Source organism: Pocillopora damicornis, chromosome 7 (genome assembly GCF_964200805.1).
Source record: "Pocillopora damicornis chromosome 7, jaPocDami1.2, whole genome shotgun sequence".
NCBI classification, from domain to species: domain Eukaryota; kingdom Metazoa; phylum Cnidaria; class Anthozoa; order Scleractinia; family Pocilloporidae; genus Pocillopora; species Pocillopora damicornis.
The window spans coordinates 12,344,131-12,362,671 of NC_142676.1; the positions used below are offsets into that span (position 1 = coordinate 12,344,131).

The window sequence follows — 18,541 nt, forward strand, 5'->3', positions numbered from 1 at the left end:
CGTGTACAAAGTGCAAACACTTTATACAGACAATCATTGACAATAAAATTTTGAAATCAACCCACACCATTTGGACTTTTAGTTTTCTGCCAACCATTCAGTGTGTACTGTTAAGTGGATGATGATAAACATGAACCCTGGAGAGTCCAGATGATCCTCCAGAGTGTTCCCATCTCAAAGAATGCAGGATGCAGGGCAACAGCAAGTAACCAGTATATTGATATCCAGAGGTTTAAATCCCTGACATCAGCTTCTTCTAATGATGAGTAGATTCCACATCTTCCCTAGTCAGATTTGAAGTCTTTGCTTTAGAAATTTATGACATCAAGAAAATTAACTTAATAGAACTTAAAGGATTAAAAAAAGACCACAGAAATTAGAAGCTGATATAAAGTAAAGATTCCAAATATGGCCAGACTATGCTTTCAGTAACATATCTCAAAGAACAAACACTGTAAGTGGGAGCATTTGGGGTTGATTAGGTTGATGAAAGAGTAAAAAGCAAAAACAAAATAAATTTACTTGCATGGAGATTTTTAATCCCTGTAATCATCATCATTTTACATTTAGGGTATCTTGGTTATTTTATAACTCCTGATCTTTCTTGGGGGACTGGGCACTACCATAGGTATTCTCCCACCAAAGAAATTGTTGCTTATCTTTGATACTTGAGAAATGTCTGCTACTTGCATACTGAGCAGATTGTTTATACACTGTTTTAATGCCACTGCTTTACTTTGAAGTAATGGTCCACTTTTTAAGCTACTAGCATCATTAAGAAACAAAAGGGGGCAGTTTCCAGTAGTAAGACCATCCAGTAGAAGATGAAGAAGATCCAAGAGCATTTCACCACAGTCTTTTTCACAGCATAAGAAATTGGACATGAAGTAACACATGAGTAAATGCTTCAGAGAAAAAGTGTCACAGATACTTATACTAGCAGAAATAGATGTGTGTTCACAAGCTTCGACAAAATGAGTTTCATTAATCAGTTTTGCCACACGATAAACCATAGCAGCTTTTTCATTTTCACTGAAAATATATTTCAGCATAGTTATCTCTGCTCTGGACCAAGAAATTCGCCAAATAGTTCCAACCTTTGTAACTGCATGAAAGCCTGAGCTCTTAATTTTATTTTTGATCAAGAGGGCTGGATGACCTTCATCAATTAAACTGTCAAACATTCCAGACAGCAAAGGCCATCCTTTGCATTCTACAGCCACACATAAATCTACAGACACCTTAAGATGATCTTTCCACAAAAGATCTACTTTTTCTGAGGCTGCAGTTTGCATGGCTCCTCTTAATTTCAACCGATCAAAGGTAAGACCAGTGGAAGAAAGCAACTTTATATTTGAAGGCCAGGTTATCGATTTAAATGCCTCTCTTAACAAGGAAAAAAACCTCTGCTTCAGCATGCTACTGTCCAAACAAAGAAAGGTGTGGCCATCAGCAGTAGGAGCGGTGTCGAAAGGATCAACAACATTGTGTACCTCCTCGCAAAGTTCTGACCATGAATTACGTATTTCATCCTCGTCAAGAGTTGGAATACGCAAGTAGATGTAACGCTGTTTTCTATCCTTATAAACTACATCACATTTTCCCGCAAGTTTGGAAAGGCACACCATAAAATCGAACTCATCGGCTTGCTTGATTTTTGTACCCTCGTAAAAACTACCTGACGGCTCAAGTTTGCTTTCGAATCTTGGATCATTAGAGGCCACATTTAAAAGCAGCAAGGAAACTGTTTCCTCTATGGCCTTTTGGATATCTTGAATCTCTCTGTTATCGGGTAGTTTGGCGTAATTTTTGTCCAAATACCCAATACACTCATTTAAACTCATTTTCCGTTGCCAGTAAACAATTTCTTTCAGGTGGTTACCTACTTGGTGCCAGTCTTTCCCGTTTATTCACTAATCGCAGAGTCTGACGGGACGGCTTGGTTCCATCACATGTTGTCTACCATATTGTCGTTCTTCATCTAAAGTATATGTTCTCGAGATATGGCCAGTGAAGAAAGCACAAATAATGATGCTGCGGAGGTCAGTAATGAACAGAAAGATGAGAAGACAGAAGATAACGAAGCTACGACGTCGGAACCCAAAGAAGATAGCAATGACACCCAAACCACCGGAAAAGATAGTAACGAAGACGAGAAAGAAGTGAAGTTGTATGTTGGAAATCTTCCAGACCGCTGCAGACGAGCGTCTCTGCAGGAATTGTTTGAAAAATACGGAAAGGTTTCACAATGCGATATAGTAAAGAATTTTGCATTTGTGGTGAGTTTGAAGTTAAGGATCAATAAATATTTGCACGTGACATCTGACTATATCTGTATTAGTGGTATAGACAATGGAAAGTTGGCCACACTAATGTTGGTGGTGCAAAATTGTATAATTCCGAGTCATTTGTTTTCACTTTAAATCAGTTGATATTTAAGGATAGGTAACTGTTAACTTTTGTGTGACCCTTATTCCAAAATTCATATACAGATTTAAGTGATAGTGAAGTCTGATCATCCAGGTGAGAGTAGTCCTGAGAAGTGACTGACGTTTCAACAACCTGAGCAGAAGTCATCATTAGATTCAAGTGCATAGTTGTTGTTAGTCGAATGTTCTAAGTCTGGTTCGTTTTTTTAAAGACTGCAAATTCAATTGTTACTCTTGGGGTCACACCATGGACTGTTCACTACCTATTTGATTGCCAACTTCGTTTTTTTATTTATTTTCAGCACATGGTGGGTGAAAAAGGTGCAGAAGAGGCTGTTAATAAATTAGATGATTCAGAATTTTCAGGAACTCACATACAAGTACAAGTAAGACATTAGAGCAATCTTTATTTATATAAATGACCTTCAACCACTGGGAGTGGTGTCATTGAGATTGAAAAGAAAATTAAATGTATTTGGTTAAAAAAATGGGGACTGATTTTTTTGGTAGACTAAGGAAAACTGTAACAAGGTTCTTATCAATAGAAAAGGCATCTTCTTCATGAGTTACATGTTAAATACAATTTGACCTTTTCCATGGAAAAAATTGATCATTTTCTCATGGGTTCAATGCACTTATTGTTTAGCATGAGCTTTCAGGGAAGTAAACAATTGAGAAGGTATTGCTAAATTTCACCTTACTGTAAGGCCTACTCTGCACACCAGATCAAATAGATTGTTTGCCAAAACTACATCCTTGGGAACCACTCTGCAAATGAAATAACTTGAAAATGCAACTGTTGCATTTTACTTTTATTACATTTTCATAAACCTTTTTGTTCACAACTTTTCGAAACATCTTGGTTTTACTAGCCAACATGATAGCTCTTCTCTTAAATTAAAATTCTCATGAGTTAATTTTATATATGAGCGTCATGCAAGTTGCTTGACTGTACATGTTTTCAAATTATTAGTCATGTGAGCACTGTTTATTTGTAGTATGCAAAAAGTAAAGGGAAGCCATCTGAGGATGAGTGCTTTCAGTGTGGTAAACATGGACATTGGTAAGTGTGGATGTTCCTGTGACAACATATAACTTAAACCCTCCTCAGTAAGATTGTTACAAGAAATGAAATGGTGGACAATGCAAGAACTTTTGAATGTGAACAAATTCTCTTTTTCAACTCCAAAAGAAATGTAAAGAGAAGGGTATGGAAAATATTATTGATGTTGTGGTGTAAAGGATTAACTCTCATGGGTGACCTAGACAGGATTTTCCTGAATACATTAGCAAGATAAGAGTAAACTCAAGAAAAATCTAAACAAGGGGACTATTACAAGTTGATCCAATACCAAATTCTCAGAACTAACTTCAGTACAGTACAGTACAGCAGACAGTAAGGAGATTTACTTAGTTGCTCACACATTATTTTGGATTGCTTGGGGTTGAATATCAATTGGGACATCGTCCTGTTTTCTTCTCCAGTTGCCAATACTATTCTGCACATGTAACAAATTTCAATAAAGTAAAGTATTTGTATAGTTGGTTATAAGATTCATTGACTGATGTTTTCTTCTTAATTTTAAATCCACAGGGCAAGGGATTGTCCAAAGAGGCGAAGGTACATTTCCAAATTATAATTCATAGAGATACAAAAATTTTTGTGTGCGAGTTATTTTTACCATCAGCCTAAGCACAACATTTCTTTATCAAGTTACAAGAAAAATAAACTTTACAGCTAAACTAAAACATAGTGTCATGACTACAAGTACCTTTTTCTGATTTTCAGTTTAATACCAGTGAAACATCTATTCCTTGGGAACAAACAATGTGACATCTCGCATGCATAATATTCAGACTTTTTGACTAGTCAAGCTCTCTCAGATTTTGAATAGATTTAAAATTGAACTACACTCATAATATGTCTAATTCTGTTTGCCAGTGATACTACATTGGTTTTATAATTTGTTTTTGTTTTCTGCTAGTACGTACAGGTATGATGATCGCCGGGACAGATACGACTATCGTGGATACGATTATGGACCTCCCAGAAGAGGACCATATGACCGGCCCCCACCAAGAGGGTATTATGACCCCTATATGGATCGACGCCCTCCCCCTAGCAGAGATTATTATAGTGGTTATGGTAATTATTACAGAGGTCGCAGCCCTCCAAGGTCCCCTCCAAGGTATTGATCAACCAAAATATTTGTACCCTTAACCTTTTTTTTAGACTGCAACACACAAGCCTTGAGAATGTTCATCTCATGCAGTGCAACAATTGTTTCCAGGGTGGTTTACACAACAGGGACCAATCATATTAAAGGAAAGTGCACTGAATTCCACCTCAGCTGTTGTGTCCTTAGTTTGCCATTACTCTTTAGTTAGAATTTTTGGAATGAATGCTTATTTGTTGAAAATGTGGTGGACTCAAGGTCAAGTGGTCTAGGTTGGAGACCTGGCTAGGGGACTTTGTTGTGTTTTTTGGGCAAAACTCTTTACTCCCATAATGCCACTTCCCACCTAGGGTGGATTTTACAAAGCTGGGTAAAGATATCCAAAGGTTATTATGAAATTTTATTTCAGATCTGAAAGCTTTATAAGAAAATTCATTTCACTTCTTTTTGCCTACAATTTGATGATTGGATATTCTAAAAAGAGTAGAGAAAATTATTCCAAAAAGACTCTTGAATAGAAGAAGAAAGCAACCTTGATTAAAATTTAACTGTGACTTAACACTAATTGGCCTGCAAACAACTGGGCCCAGGAGTTTAAATGGGTACTGATTACCAAGGTACCAATTGTCAGGGAAGCCTGGTGAAATGCTGGGAGATCGCTCATCCACGAGGGGGAAGTAACACTCTTAGTCACTTCATACTATGGAAACTGGAATAGGCTGCAGCTAAATGGGCCACATGGCTCAACTACAGACTACCAATGCATTGCATATTTCCTGTAGTGCTAATTAATTGAGTGATTTTGTTAAATGACCTAATTTCAATTAGTCATCATTGAAGCTTTGAAAAAGCTATAGTGTAACAAGAAAGCTTTTCATTCAAACAAGTTTGTGACTGTCAGACCTTATTTTTTCACAGATATACTGGAGCTTATGAAGGTTACCCAACACCTCGCGATGGGTATGGAACTCGCAGGTACACTTGCTTTCTTTATTTAACTTGTCTATGTTGATTCTCTTGTGGCAAGTTCTTCCTAAGAATAAATGAAAAGGGAAATGTACAGAAAAATCTAACTTAAAATGCACATGTATTGGTTTTTTGTTGAAAATATTTTGGCTGAATCACACAACCTTTAGTTTGGCTTTTGGAGTGTAAATGGTTACACAGCGTTGAATTATGTAACACTCCTTCAAAGGGCCCTCCAATGGGAGGGTCAAAATATTTCCAGGAAATTCAATATATTCCAGTCAGCTTCTTGTACAGAATATGTTTTTACAGTGTGGAATGAAAATTTTGCTTCTAAAAAAAGGTAGCTCTGACTTTGTTACAAACAACATGTGCAATAGCTGACTGGGAACCTGCTAGTGATATAAAAAATTGCATCAAAACAAAAAAAAAACTGCGAGTCTATCTGTCTGTTGTTTGCAGTCGTCGTTTGTTAAGGTGTCTTATCCTTCTAGTATGACAAATTGAAAGTGAAAATTTGAGGCATCTTAACTTCCATTTGAATTATATCATGTTTTCGTCAAATCTGATCTGTTCACGATCTTTTTGTGATCCCAAAAACATTTGTTCAAATTTCATTGAGGTTTTTGTCTGTACATGCGAAGGTTCATCTAATTTCTTGATATTTGACTTGGTGTGGGAGAATTTGCCACAAAGAAGTGTTGAAATTTTGTGTCCCTTACTTTGTTAGGAGTCATGAAAAAAAGTTAAATCTGTCACCGAAGTTCGACCAATTAAATGGAGGAATCTTTTCTTTCTCACAAATCTACAGAGCTACCATGGCTATGAGTTAAGCAGATTCTGTGCTCCGTTTGCAGATTTTCCATAGGTTTCTTTTCTTTCTCAGGTATTAAGTGTCTGGAATTCCTGGGCGGTTGACGGAGCAATAATCTTTCGTTGTGCGGTCGGTTTTGAAGAACCTGTATGTCTTGGAAAACATCTCTGAGAGGATCGTGCAGATTGACTGTTACTCTTTTTTTACGTTCCCTTATAATGCAATTTTTTTAGAATAATTTTTTAAAGACACTGTCAATTACCCGCCAAAAAGTGTTTAATTGTAACTGGTTCGAGATTGGTTTTTCTTGATTTTCTGCCGTGTTTTAATGTCTTATGTAAATCCTATTTGCGTTTAATTCAATCTTTGTTAGTAACATTTACTATATCTTAGTAAGGGACAATATTTACGGATGCAAATTGTAGAACAATTTTCAAACCTGTCTGAAACAAATATTAAACTTCACTGGCAAGAGTGTTCTTTTGTCTAAAGTCTATAAGAAAATAGATGGAGAACTTTTAGATGATCCTTGCCGGTTTCCTTCTCTCCTCTACGTTGTCCAGTACTTACAGGATTATTCTTCAGCATTTTCCTGTGATATCAATTACTTGTGGAATTTCAGTGATCATCATTTCAGAATCGTGAGGTTCTTTCCAGCGTTTTCCTACGGTGGATAACACTTGTGCGGCATTCCCGTGATCTTCGAGTCAGAATCGTGAACATTCTCTGAGGCGTTCTACTGGCGTGGATTTTAATTGTGTGTGGCATCCCGTGATCATCGTGTCAGAATCGTAACCATTCTTTGAAGCGTTTTCCTGCGGTGGATATTAGTCGGGTAAAGCGTTCCAGTGATCATCGTGTCAGAATTCGGGAACGTTCTTCGCGGCGAGACAATGTCATGTCATTATCGGCAGCGAAAGCGTGAGTAATCGTCTTGTCGCACGGAATCAATCTGTTGTGTTTCTCGTGAACCATGATTCGCTATGAAAACGTCCATCCAAGGTGTTCTGATGACAAACAGTGACAAAAATGATAAATTTTTCTCAGGATTCCTCTACGTTTTTCTTCCTCTAACAGATCTTTCTTTCTCTGGATATAGCTCCAGCTTTATTTTGGTCCTATTTGTGGTAATGCAATTTTTCCTCACTTTCATTTCAGATAGTTTCTTTGAAGCACAGTTGACAGACTAAGAAATTCATGGCCATCCAGTCATCATCTGATCCATTGGCGGAATTGTTACCTAACCATTAGTTATGCTGGTTCAGCCTCTGAGGTAACTCTCTTGTGAATATTTAGTTACAGAGACTTCATTTTATGTACTGTAAATCATTTATGGACTCTTGTGTCACTTATATGAAATTAAACCTTGAACTCCCACGAGTGACCAAGACAGAATTTCTCTTCACAATCTTAATGCAATATCAAACAGACAAATGATGAAAACAAAGAAAAGTATCAGTAAGGAGATTATTAGTTGATCCAGTAGTAAATTCTTCTAACTAACATCACAAGAATTCTATGGTAGACAGTAAGGAGAATTACCTATGAAATCTTGGGTGTAGTATAGTGCAAATGTGTATGGGTGGGTGACAGTGATGTAACACGACCAGTACAGTTGAACTCCGATGACTCGAACCCTCGGTAACTCGAATTCTCCGCTAAATCGAAGCAAAACTGATTTCCCTTGGATTTGCCTTACATATATTTACTTTAATTCTAACCTCTATAACTCAAAACTCCACTAACTCGAAACGATTTTCACTTCCCTTTAGTTATGTTTGTTTGTAATTTTACCTTCGATAACTCGAAGGCGATTTTCACTAACGAGCCGTAACATTTTGCACCGGAAGATTACATTTAATCTCGTCCATATGTTATGACAAAGTGACCTTTGTCGATATCACACGTTTGTATGTCCGTAAACATACAGTCTTGATATTTCTTCCCAGTGAAGAGAAATAATGGCGCGTAATCTGAAATCGATATGTTGTCATTACTTTTCAATCTTGCCCAGTTCATCCTTGAGAACAATGACACGTTTCTTCTTCCCCTCAAAGACAAAACCCCTATAACCGCGATAACTCGAAGTAATTTCAGTTTCCCTTGGCAGTTCGAGTTACCAGGGTTTAACTGTAAAATTTTCGCTGTGTTTTTGTGGTTGTGGAAGTCGTGCTTTTTGTAAAACCTTTGAGTAGTGGTAAAACCATTGTAATTACATGTATCCAGCCAGAAGTGTGAGAGTAACTTTCCTTACCATAAACCCACTTTCTTTTTCAGATGTGGGATAGAGTATCACTCTGTCGTAACTAGAATGGTCGAGATTTCGAAGAGGCGTTTTCCCTCACAGCATTTCCCTCTAGTTTTCATAGTCTATTATGGGAATTAAGCAGTGGACGTTCCACAAGGGGAAAGTGGATTCCAGCGAATCGAACACGAGCCGCAGCGGTGAGAGGCGAGCGCTCTAACCTCTGCGCCATCCGCGCTCCCTGAGTCTCTTTTATGTCTTCTAGTGGCTTACTTTCTACAAATCTCTTTCCACTTGACTACTAGTAAATCCCACTTTAAAGCGCAGAAAGTTGGAATGGACAAATAATTTTAATCATTTAAAAACGCTGCCAATAAAAGAAAACATAAACGAAAGCGTGCGAAAATAATACAAGCTCAAGCTGGTGGCTTTTCTCCCTCGCCTTACGTCTTTCACTGACTAGATCAATGAGAGATTCGGCGTAAGTAAGACGGCATGTTGCATGACTTTCAAACAAATATGTACGAACAATTTTTTTATTCTGATTACATAACTGGGTACAGTCGACTCCTGTAATTGCGGACACCCTCCGGAGGGAGAGTTAGTCTTCGTAATAATGTGAGTCCGTAATAGTGGGGTACGAGAGAAAACAAATTGTTTTACTCCGGACATATGAAGTAATATGTACCTACACAAACATTAAACTTCTAATGTGACCTCGCGAACTGGAAAAAGATGCGACCGCAAGAAGGAGATTCATTTGACTTATTAAAGAATGGTTTCTTTATTTTCCTTTATCGTAATGTAGCTTTATATTATGTGAGTCGGAATCTTTGACGAAGTACTAAAGTGTCCGCTATAGCGAGAGGGGGGGGGGGGGGAAGGGTACATGAGAGTGTCTGCATTTCCGTATTTACGAGATTCCGTAACAATAGGAGTTTGTTTCAGATATTTCTTAATGCGTTTCGTCGGGGGGGGCAGGCTCTTGTCTGCAATGGCGAGGTTTCCGCTGGGCGAGTCGATCGTTGCCTATTTCCGTCCCTCAGTCTGTAAACGGGGGCTGTAGAGGAGCAGAGCAGAAAAAGGTGGAGCTCTTGGATGATCTCGAACCAAGATCTCTTTTGATTGAAATGTACCTTCCTTTGCCCTGGTAATGGTTGGTAGAAGATCAGGCTTAGGTCAGGATGTGACCAGTACAAAAATGCGCTCACTCTGCGCAGCTACACCGCTTTGTTTGGCACGTGCCCCATTTACCAAATAAACCTCTAGAATAAGCTAAGTTTTGTAATCATCAGTCGAGGAGCGAGTTATGATTTTCACTTTCTTTCTTTTTGGATTATTAGAAGCCGGATCAAATAAAAAATTGTAACAATTCTATCCTCATGAAGTTTTCCTGTTCCTTGTTAGGGGGAAAGGATCAATGTTGGCCCATTTCTAACAATAATAATGACCCAAATCTTGGGAAGTTTTTCAGAAAGGCCTTTGTTACTAATGGTGTAGACCGATTTGTTTAAAACGAGTCAGACGGGCGTAACCTAGCCGCGCTGTATGCTGGTCTTTTTGCTCCCAAAATCACTTAAACTTGCTTTGTGGCCCATTGTACTGGAGTTTATCACAGTTTTATTCAGCGCGAAGTGATTATTGTATGACCAATCTCCCAGGATGAGATGTAAGTTGCAGGTTATCCCTAAACATTTCGTTTTATTGCCCTAGACAGTTCGCTATAGTCCGTTTACTTTCCACAGGAGAGAGAGAGGTTTTGTGAATTGGAAGTGTCTCGCGCAAGAACATCGGAGCCAGACCCCGGTATGAGCTCGAATAAGGACCTTTTGACTCGGGGTCTGTCACGTGCAAACGGTAAGGTCACATTACACATATTCCCCTGGAAATGAGACAACAGGTAGAGGTAGAAGGGAAGTAATTTATTCCCTTCCATACCACAAAGCAGGAAATCTCATTCCTTCCACGTAATATTAGCCTGAAAGAGGAGGCAGGGTACCCCGTTACGATCCATTAAAGAAATTCACCCCCGTACACTTAATTTTGTCCCTTGTCACGTGCTCTTGAATCGATTAAGAGTGACATCAATAATTTTTCTAACCTTTTTCGGGATCACATCTGACCAGGTCTTTAAATTTTTTAAACCTTCAAAGGTTTGATGGGATAGCCGGAGCCGGACTCACAATTTCTAAATGCTTGTCTTAACATTGCGTAAGCTTTACAGACACACTTTTCGTAAGGGCGTTTTCCGTGAAAGAAGCTTGTGCCGAAACGTTTACATTATTCAAATTTGCGATAAAAATGAAAAAGTATCAGTTGGAAAGGTGAGGTGAGTGTCAAGCCAGCCGTTGTGTCAAGCAGTACTGCAGTGAGCATGAGGAGACGAGGAGCTCTGGGCACTAAGAGTGAGTCAGCAACAGACTGCGCATGACATCTTGTTCAACATGAGCCTGCGATATCTAGCAGATCTTCAGAGGCAAAATGGTGAGTTCTACTGAATCTTCCTCGTTTCTTTCATCATGAATGATGAGAACCTTCGGAAGGTTTCTTTTTTTAATAGTGTAGAAAGTTCCTTCATGTGACTTTTCTTGTTTGTGTGATACAATTTACCCTTAAACTCGCCAGATTCGACAGTAAACACCACTAAAACGTTTATCTCGTCACACGTTTTCTGTCAAAACCAAAGTCTTTCCTGCTATTTTGAAAAGCAAGTCCAGTAAGGACTTATGGCTAAGCGATAATGTAAGTCACAAGTAATCATGCTCTGTGATTTGTAATGATTAGAGTTTTAGAATGGAACACTGAGTTGTTGAAGCAAAATTCGCAAACGTTTTTCGTTAACCTGATCTATTTCATCAAATTAAGCTGACATAAGCTTTGCTGTATCTTGTTAAGAAGTGTATTGTGGAGGATAACTGCACATTATTATTTGTGGAAGAATGATTGTGTTATTGTAATTTTTTTAAATTTGAATGTAATTTTTACTAAAATCGTGATTTGTTACACAGGGTCAAAATCAGTCTGGCAGTGGGGGAGCTGGAGGAGACAAGAAGGGAGACAAGGTGTGGAACTAATGAAAAATATATCAAGACTCGTGTTTAAATGCAGTTGTTTGCCACTGCAGCTCATCTTTGTCCTTAATTCAAATTTTGTTGTACATTGCCAGTACAAAACTGTATCAAACATGTTTGATCAAATAAGATTTGAGCTCCAGAAGTAAGCATTATTTATATATACAAGTAAAAGAGCTAGCTAAGAGCATTTCTTTTTGAAAAATATGTTCAACAAAATTGTGTTGAATAATTTTTTCTTTTGGATAGAGTACCAATTCATGCAACTTTAATTATGTGGAAGATTGAGGGAATTTAATTTTGAATCTTAGTTTTTCTTAGCAATCGTATGAGGCAGGCATCTTGGTGGGCTGGTTCCACCATTTGTTTGATAAGATACACCAACAAGAAGGCTTCTGATCACTTGCTATATGTTTACATGTACTGGACTCTTTTCCTAGGACAAGAGAAAGAAGTATGAACCACCAATTCCTACTAGAGTAGGGAAGAAACAGAAGAAAACCAAAGGCCCTGATGCAGCCAACAAATTACCTCAAGGTATTAAAAATCCTCTCCTGTACCAACTCACTCTTGCTTTGTTAATAAAATTAACCAGTGTTCTCCCTTATTTGAAGCATGATAGATAAAATAAATTTTCAAACAGGTAGAGCGATCCTTTTACCAACTTATCATAGGCAGTCATAAGAGTTACTACTCGTGGTACATTTTACTGGTTTTCTAAGAAAACTGTCACCCTATTATATTTACATTTTTTGTTGAGCTTAGTGCAGACCAGACAAAGTGCTTATAAATTATTTCTCTATACAAATAAGGCTATGTTTTCCGTGAATTATTTGAAGTTTTAGAAATAAAAATCTTTACAGAATTATGACTTGGAGGCATTAACAAATTCTTTGATATTACTTTTTTTAAAGTTACTCCACACAGAAACTGCAGGTTGAAGTTGTTGAAGTTGGAAAGAATAAAAGATTATCTACTACTTGAAGAAGAGTTCATCCAAAACCAAGAGAGGCTCAAACCTCAAGAGGAGAAAAATGAGGTTCAGTCTTCTGTAAACTTTATTCTGTAATTAACCCTTTACACCCCAACAACAGTATGCATATTCTCTTTTTTAACCTCTATGCATTTCCTAAGGTGCTGACTGGGAGAGTTTTTAGAACATCGAGAGCTTTGTTAGATGGTGATCGTTTTCTTTGTTCTAATTACCTTAATGTTTGATTCAGGGGTGATATTGTAAAGAGAAAATTCATGCTAGTAATCTAAGGGGTAAAGGTTTAAGGAAGAAATTGGAGTGACAGTTTGCCCAGTATAAAATTGAAACTTTTTGTAAATGTGTCTATGGTACATGTATATCTCTGTAACAGATATTCATATTTGTAACCAGTCTCACAGATTCAAACTGGTTGAATTCAGGTGACTGATTGCAGAGACAAAGATTTAAAAAAGATTCTTTGAGTCACTGTAGACTGCAACTTGTCTCCACAACATGTTGCATTGTGTCTCTCAGTTGTCAACCTGCATTTATGTATCAACCTAGTAACAGTTCTTCAGTTAATATGGCTCTTGGAGGAAACAAAATCACTCAAATATTATTCATGCAATACAAACATTGATGTAAATTTGATTGTAGGAAGAGAGGTCAAGGGTTGATGAATTACGGGGCACTCCCATGTCAGTGGGAACTTTAGAGGAGATCATTGATGACAACCATGCTATTGTATCCACCTCTGTTGGTTCAGAGCATTATGTTAGTATTTTGTCATTTGTTGATAAAGATATGCTGGAACCTGGCTGTACTGTATTGCTGAATCACAAGGTAACTATAACATATTTTTATTTGCATTTCTCCACTCGCTTTTATTATATTTCTAAGAATCAAGTGATATATTTCTTAAATGCTATGAACTTGAGATCCATGTAATTGGCAACATAAAGACATGGGAGAGGTAGTTGTCTGAAACACATTTAACAAAAGAATACAAGTCTTAGAATGGCTACACTATTATGTAGTTCACTCTTCTCTGTCAATTGCCTGGAGCATTTCATTTGTCTGATGCTATTCTTTAAATTGTAGTCAAAGATTGCAGTTGTGATGAAAGAATAATTGAAATGTTTTGTTCAGGTGCATGCTGTTGTTGGTGTGCTGTCTGATGATGCAGATCCCATGGTAACTGTGATGAAACTTGAGAAAGCACCACAAGAGTCATATGCTGATATTGGTGGACTGGATCAACAGATACAGGAAATCAAGGTACTTTGCAGATAATTCTGTACCTCTGTCTTGAGATTCATTTCCAAGAGATTTTATCAAATGTCAACTTTAGATTTTCAAGCCAAAATTTAAAAAGTGTTTTCAAGTTGTTCATATGGCTACTTGTGCAAGTAGTTTTCATCATAGGTTTTAACATCTAATATTATCAATAATGCAATACTATCCATAGTATTAAAACAGTGAAATTATTTAATCTGGTTACTGTATGACCACCCATCTTTTCTAGAATTTCCCAAGGTTTGATTGAAAACTGTTTTTGAGATAATTCCAACATTCTGTGAACAGTGTTCTCCTGATGGAGTTATGTCATGGTTTTTAGGAATCTGTAGAACTTCCATTGACTCACCCAGAGCTGTATGAAGAAATGGGGATTAAACCACCTAAGGGTGTTATATTATATGGCCCACCTGGTACAGGTAAGTTACACAATCCAACCAAATGTAAGAGAAGCATTATATTTCTAGACAGGGAAGTTATTATGCTGAGATCTAGACAGATCTGAGTCCTGATGTGGGCCATTGGAGACATCAAGTAATCACAACAAAGATAGCTAATCAAGAATTAATCACAAAATGATCTTCAGTTTTCATTAGAATTTTGTCTGTGGCTTACCATTTTCATTGTCTAATAGTGTTTGACTCTACATGAATACTGTTAGTCTGGCTACATCCATCAGGGCTTCTGCTGTTAGGCAGAAGATAAATATTAATGAAACATACAAGTTTTAAATGCTCATCCACAGCCATTGCCCTGCAGGGGAAATCTTTTGTTTTACCATGTTCTCTGTAGAGCTGGTTTGGTGGTATGTGAAGGTCCCTTTAGTGTTGCATTATATTTAAAATAATGGAAATCTGTAGCTGTCAGGAAACCTGATTTTTGGGATTACAAAGCATTTTTTTTTGCACACAGATTCAGAGTACTAAGCAACAAAAAGTTGATTACATTTTTAGTTACATTGTGATTTTTCTGTCAATCTTTGGACTGTCTCAGCACTTAATGCATGTTCTCACTCGTATTTGTTTTACTCACTAAAGTTTTTGTTTATTCATGATCATAGGAAAGACCTTGCTAGCAAAAGCTGTAGCCAATCAAACAGCAGCAACCTTTCTCCGAGTTGTGGGATCAGAGCTCATTCAAAAATATCTGGTAAAGGAAAAAATCTTGTTTCTGCTTCTTCCTAACAACTTAATTTTTTTTAGCTTGATCAAAAATGATTTTAGTAAAGCAAGGGTAATATTGACTTTATGTGACACAATGTACTGTTGCTTTCTATGTGGAAGAAGAGTATGGAAAATGTTGAGTTTGAAGCTCACTCATCAAGTAAAGAAATCTCTCTTTTCTTGATGAAAAAACTCAAAATGAATCATCCTTTATCTGCTGTCTTCACTCAAGAAGACTTCAACATGGTTGAACCTACACTCTCAGACATCATATGTTGGGACACTTCTCCATCTATGATGTTCTGTCATCTGTCTTCTCCTTCCAGTGTTAATTGCCAGTGTGTCTATGCCATCTTGCAGACCAACATTGAAAGGGGCAGGGGAGGTAGTTATTATCCCAACAAATGTGTCTGGGAGTGTAGCTGCTTGCAAGATACTTGTTGCAAATTTATCTGGTTAATGGCCAAATGAGCTGGCCGGCAAGTGGTCTGCAACTCAGTTGTTAGAGCATCTGATGACAAAATAGAAACTGGGTAGGATTCAAACTCTCAATGTTATCTTACATGATCCATGCCTCCTTGCTTTTTTTATTTACCTTTCACTGTATTATTTTCTGTTTTAGGGTGATGGTCCTAAGCTAGTAAGAGAAATGTTTCGAGTTGCAGAAGAACATGCCCCATCAATTGTTTTCATTGATGAGATTGATGCTGTTGGAACCAAAAGGTGTGTTATGCTAATACAACTTACACACACTGTTCTTGCTCATCTAATAACTTGTACAACAGGATATAAATGATCACATCCCACAAATGCATAAACTTTTTATTAATTAATTTGTTTGTTTGTTTTGCTTCTGAAGTCCAGAAAACAATGATTTGCTGTGTTTTAATGGCATGGTTCAAAAATATTTTGCATCATCTCTCACTATTACTCTTTCTAGGTACGAGTCTAATTCTGGGGGTGAGCGAGAAATTCAGAGAACAATGTTGGAGCTTCTCAACCAGTTAGATGGATTTGATTCCAAGGGGGATGTCAAGGTAACCTTTGCAGCTTGTGTTCAAATCTGATTGTTTCTATTTTTTAATTTTTTTCCATGTTCTTTTGTCCACCATTGTTAAGTAACCCTTTGCACCCAGCATTAGCATTCATTTTCTCCACAGTTCTCTTTTAAATTCATATGGTGCTGAAAAGGATAATTTGTTTGACAACTAGGTGCTTTTTAAATTAGTGATCATTTCCTATTTTCTCATGACCTTAACTTCTGGTTCAAAGGTAACACTATAAGGAGACATTTTTTGGTCAGTCAGTCTCAGTGGTCCAAGGGTTAACATTCAAGTAGAGTTGGTAACCTGCTGGTTAAATGATATAAGGCAAATTTACTTTCATGTCATTCAAAATGTAATCAGTATTAGAGAATATTCTGTACCTCTGACATTGAAACGTGTCTGCATAAATTATGAAAGTGAAATGTGATCATCGCAGTAAATTTTCCAATTTAAGCAATTGGAAAGAAGAAGCCTGGAAAAAAAAAAAAACAAAAAACTGCGATGATCACATTTCACTTTCATCTACAACCGCAGTACAAATATGAATTATTTCATATAAAACTTCACATCATTTCACTGCACGGGAAGATATGAACTCAATAAATTGACCTCGCTCCCAATGTGTGGCTTCATAGCTCAGTTGGTAGAGCATCGCACTGGTATCGCGGAGGTCACGGGTTCAAATCCCGTTGAAGCCCTGATTTTTTTTTTTTTTTTTTTTTTTTTTTTTTTCAGGCTTCTTCTTTCCAATTGCATAAATTATAGTAAACAATCTCTTTATGGTTGAGTATCAGGTCATGTGACCCCATAGCAATGTCATACATGGTGTGCATATACAGACTCTAGCAAAATCTTGGGGGTCTCAACAGAATTTATCTAGGGTTTCAAAATGTTTCAAAACAGTAATTTTCAAAATTATTTGTAGCATTTAGTTTATATTGACTGAATGTTGGCCCTATTGTTTTTAGGTTATTATGGCCACAAACAGAATTGAAACTTTGGATCCTGCACTTATCAGACCTGGTAAAAAATAGTTCTTTAGAAAGAATGTTATTGTTGTCATGTACTTGAGTGAGTGATAGGGCTAGACAGAAAATATATATGGCTAGTAGTCAAATATTTGGCCAGAGGTCAAATATTTTACCCATCAGACCTTTATGTCCTTTAGTCAATAAGCAATTTTATCTCATGAGTGTTGTTCTTTCTCTTTCTCCCTTTCACAACTGGTAGGGCTTTACAGCTTTGTATGGCCTTGCTAACCCCATTTTGTACAGCCTCATGTGGGGATTCCTGTGTACTGTTTTCACTGAGAACAGACACACTCCTCTTACTGCATTTCCTATGCCTGTAGAACTGAAAAAAATTATTCCTTTACCCACTTTGCACACTCCAAACTTTAGTTAAAACGTGCTGATGAGCTCGTAAGGCTGACTGGCTAGCACTCTCTAGTCACCTGCACGAATGCTGGAGAAAAGGTACGAGCCTGAAGGGACAAAGATGGGAATAAATTGAGTTTCATTTGATTGTAGTTTGGTGAACTAGGAAAATGTCAGCCCCCTGCTATGATTATTGTAAGAGGAATACAATCTCAGCTTTTTTATTTGTTGGGTCTTCTCACTGACAAGTTCTTTTGTATAACCCTCCAAAGGTCGCATTGATCGTAAGATTGAGTTTCCTCTTCCTGACGAGAAAACAAAACGTCGCATATTCACGATCCACACTGGTCGCATGACACTATCTGAAGATGTCAATCTGGAAGAGTATGTGATGGCCAAAGATGACCTCTCTGGAGCTGACATCAAGGTGAGAAGGCGATATCAGTTGAAGCTAGTTCACCACCAAGAAGTCACCTCTGGTAAAAATAGTAAAATGTATTGTGGGCAAATTCCAACAGTTGACAGTCAACCTTAATTGCCATGGCCGCGCCTCGGCAGAAACGAGATCCTGAGGACGACATTTGAAGAGACCACAGATCCAGCCTAAACCAGGGCTGACGTAAACTTTGTCTGGATGATTATTTCTTTAAGTTGAATGATCATTTCAATTCACCTACATGCTGCTAGTATTAATATTGAGATCAAACTAACTTGTGAATTGTTTAAATCACGCAGGCCATTTGCACAGAGGCAGGTCTGATGGCTTTAAGAGAAAGGAGAATGAAGGTGACCAACGAAGACTTTAGAAAATCCAAAGAGAACGTGTTGTACAGGAAGAACGAGGGCACGCCAGAGGGGCTCTACCTTTAATTCTGGATTTCGTCTTTTTTAGTAACAATCCGTTGAGAATTCTTTGTGTAAAAATTAATAAAATCGATATCAGTAACAAATTTTCTTGTAATGTGCTGTGATAGGTATTCTTAGG

General features: G+C 37.5%; 3 protein-coding genes across 5 annotated transcripts; 2 read left to right on the top strand and 1 right to left on the bottom strand.

Annotated features, from left to right (window-relative positions):
* Positions 1–520: 520 nt before the first annotated feature.
* Positions 521–1,862, bottom strand: LOC113668353 (cyclic GMP-AMP synthase-like receptor). Its single transcript, XM_027184240.2, has one exon. The coding sequence runs from the start codon at positions 1,842–1,844 to the stop codon at positions 567–569; it is 1,278 nt and encodes a 425-aa protein (XP_027040041.2). The 5' UTR covers positions 1,845–1,862; the 3' UTR covers positions 521–566.
* Positions 1,863–1,908: 46 nt separating this feature from the next.
* On the top strand, positions 1,909–9,418 carry LOC113668366 (uncharacterized). Of its 3 annotated transcripts, XR_016188390.1 has the most exons (8): positions 1,913–2,279; positions 2,732–2,815; positions 3,428–3,492; positions 4,024–4,050; positions 4,415–4,618; positions 5,525–5,581; positions 7,545–7,659; positions 8,664–9,418. XR_016188390.1 is itself a non-coding variant. In XM_027184254.2 (7 exons), the coding sequence occupies exons 1-7, from the start codon at positions 2,004–2,006 to the stop codon at positions 6,463–6,465; spliced, it is 720 nt and encodes a 239-aa protein (XP_027040055.1). In that variant the 5' UTR covers positions 1,909–2,003; the 3' UTR covers positions 6,466–6,863. The 3 variants fall into 3 exon arrangements, 2 of the variants coding, with proteins under 2 accessions (XP_027040055.1, XP_027040054.2); XM_027184254.2 differs by lacking the exons at positions 7,545–7,659; positions 8,664–9,418 and adding an exon at positions 6,459–6,863 and having other exon boundaries at positions 1,909–2,279; XM_027184253.2 differs by lacking the exons at positions 7,545–7,659; positions 8,664–9,418 and having other exon boundaries at positions 5,525–5,662.
* Positions 9,419–11,558: 2,140 nt separating this feature from the next.
* Positions 11,559–18,506, top strand: LOC113668364 (26S proteasome regulatory subunit 4). Its single transcript, XM_027184250.2, has 12 exons — positions 11,559–11,693; positions 12,143–12,239; positions 12,617–12,741; positions 13,333–13,518; positions 13,825–13,953; positions 14,294–14,390; positions 15,032–15,120; positions 15,757–15,857; positions 16,075–16,171; positions 17,149–17,203; positions 17,829–17,983; positions 18,292–18,506. Exons 4-12 carry the CDS (start codon positions 13,372–13,374, stop codon positions 18,424–18,426), a joined length of 1,005 nt encoding a protein of 334 aa, XP_027040051.2. The 5' UTR covers positions 11,559–11,693; positions 12,143–12,239; positions 12,617–12,741; positions 13,333–13,371; the 3' UTR covers positions 18,427–18,506.
* The last annotated feature ends 35 nt before the right edge of the window (positions 18,507–18,541 follow it).

Coding starts and splice junctions, on each gene's coding strand:
- LOC113668364 (XM_027184250.2), top strand. CDS start 13,372: ATGTCAGTGGGAACTTTAGAGGAGATCATTGATGACAACCATGCTATT. Junction 13,954..14,293: donor AACAGATACAGGAAATCAAG/GTACTTTGCAGA, acceptor CATGGTTTTTAG/GAATCTGTAGAACTTCCATT. Junction 17,204..17,828: donor TCCTGCACTTATCAGACCTG/GTAAAAAATAGT, acceptor AACCCTCCAAAG/GTCGCATTGATCGTAAGATT.
- LOC113668353 (XM_027184240.2), bottom strand. CDS start 1,844: ATGAGTTTAAATGAGTGTATTGGGTATTTGGACAAAAATTACGCCAAA.
- LOC113668366 (XM_027184253.2), top strand. CDS start 2,004: ATGGCCAGTGAAGAAAGCACAAATAATGATGCTGCGGAGGTCAGTAAT. Junction 2,280..2,731: donor TAAAGAATTTTGCATTTGTG/GTGAGTTTGAAG, acceptor ATTTATTTTCAG/CACATGGTGGGTGAAAAAGG. Junction 4,619..5,524: donor CCTCCAAGGTCCCCTCCAAG/GTATTGATCAAC, acceptor ATTTTTTCACAG/ATATACTGGAGCTTATGAAG.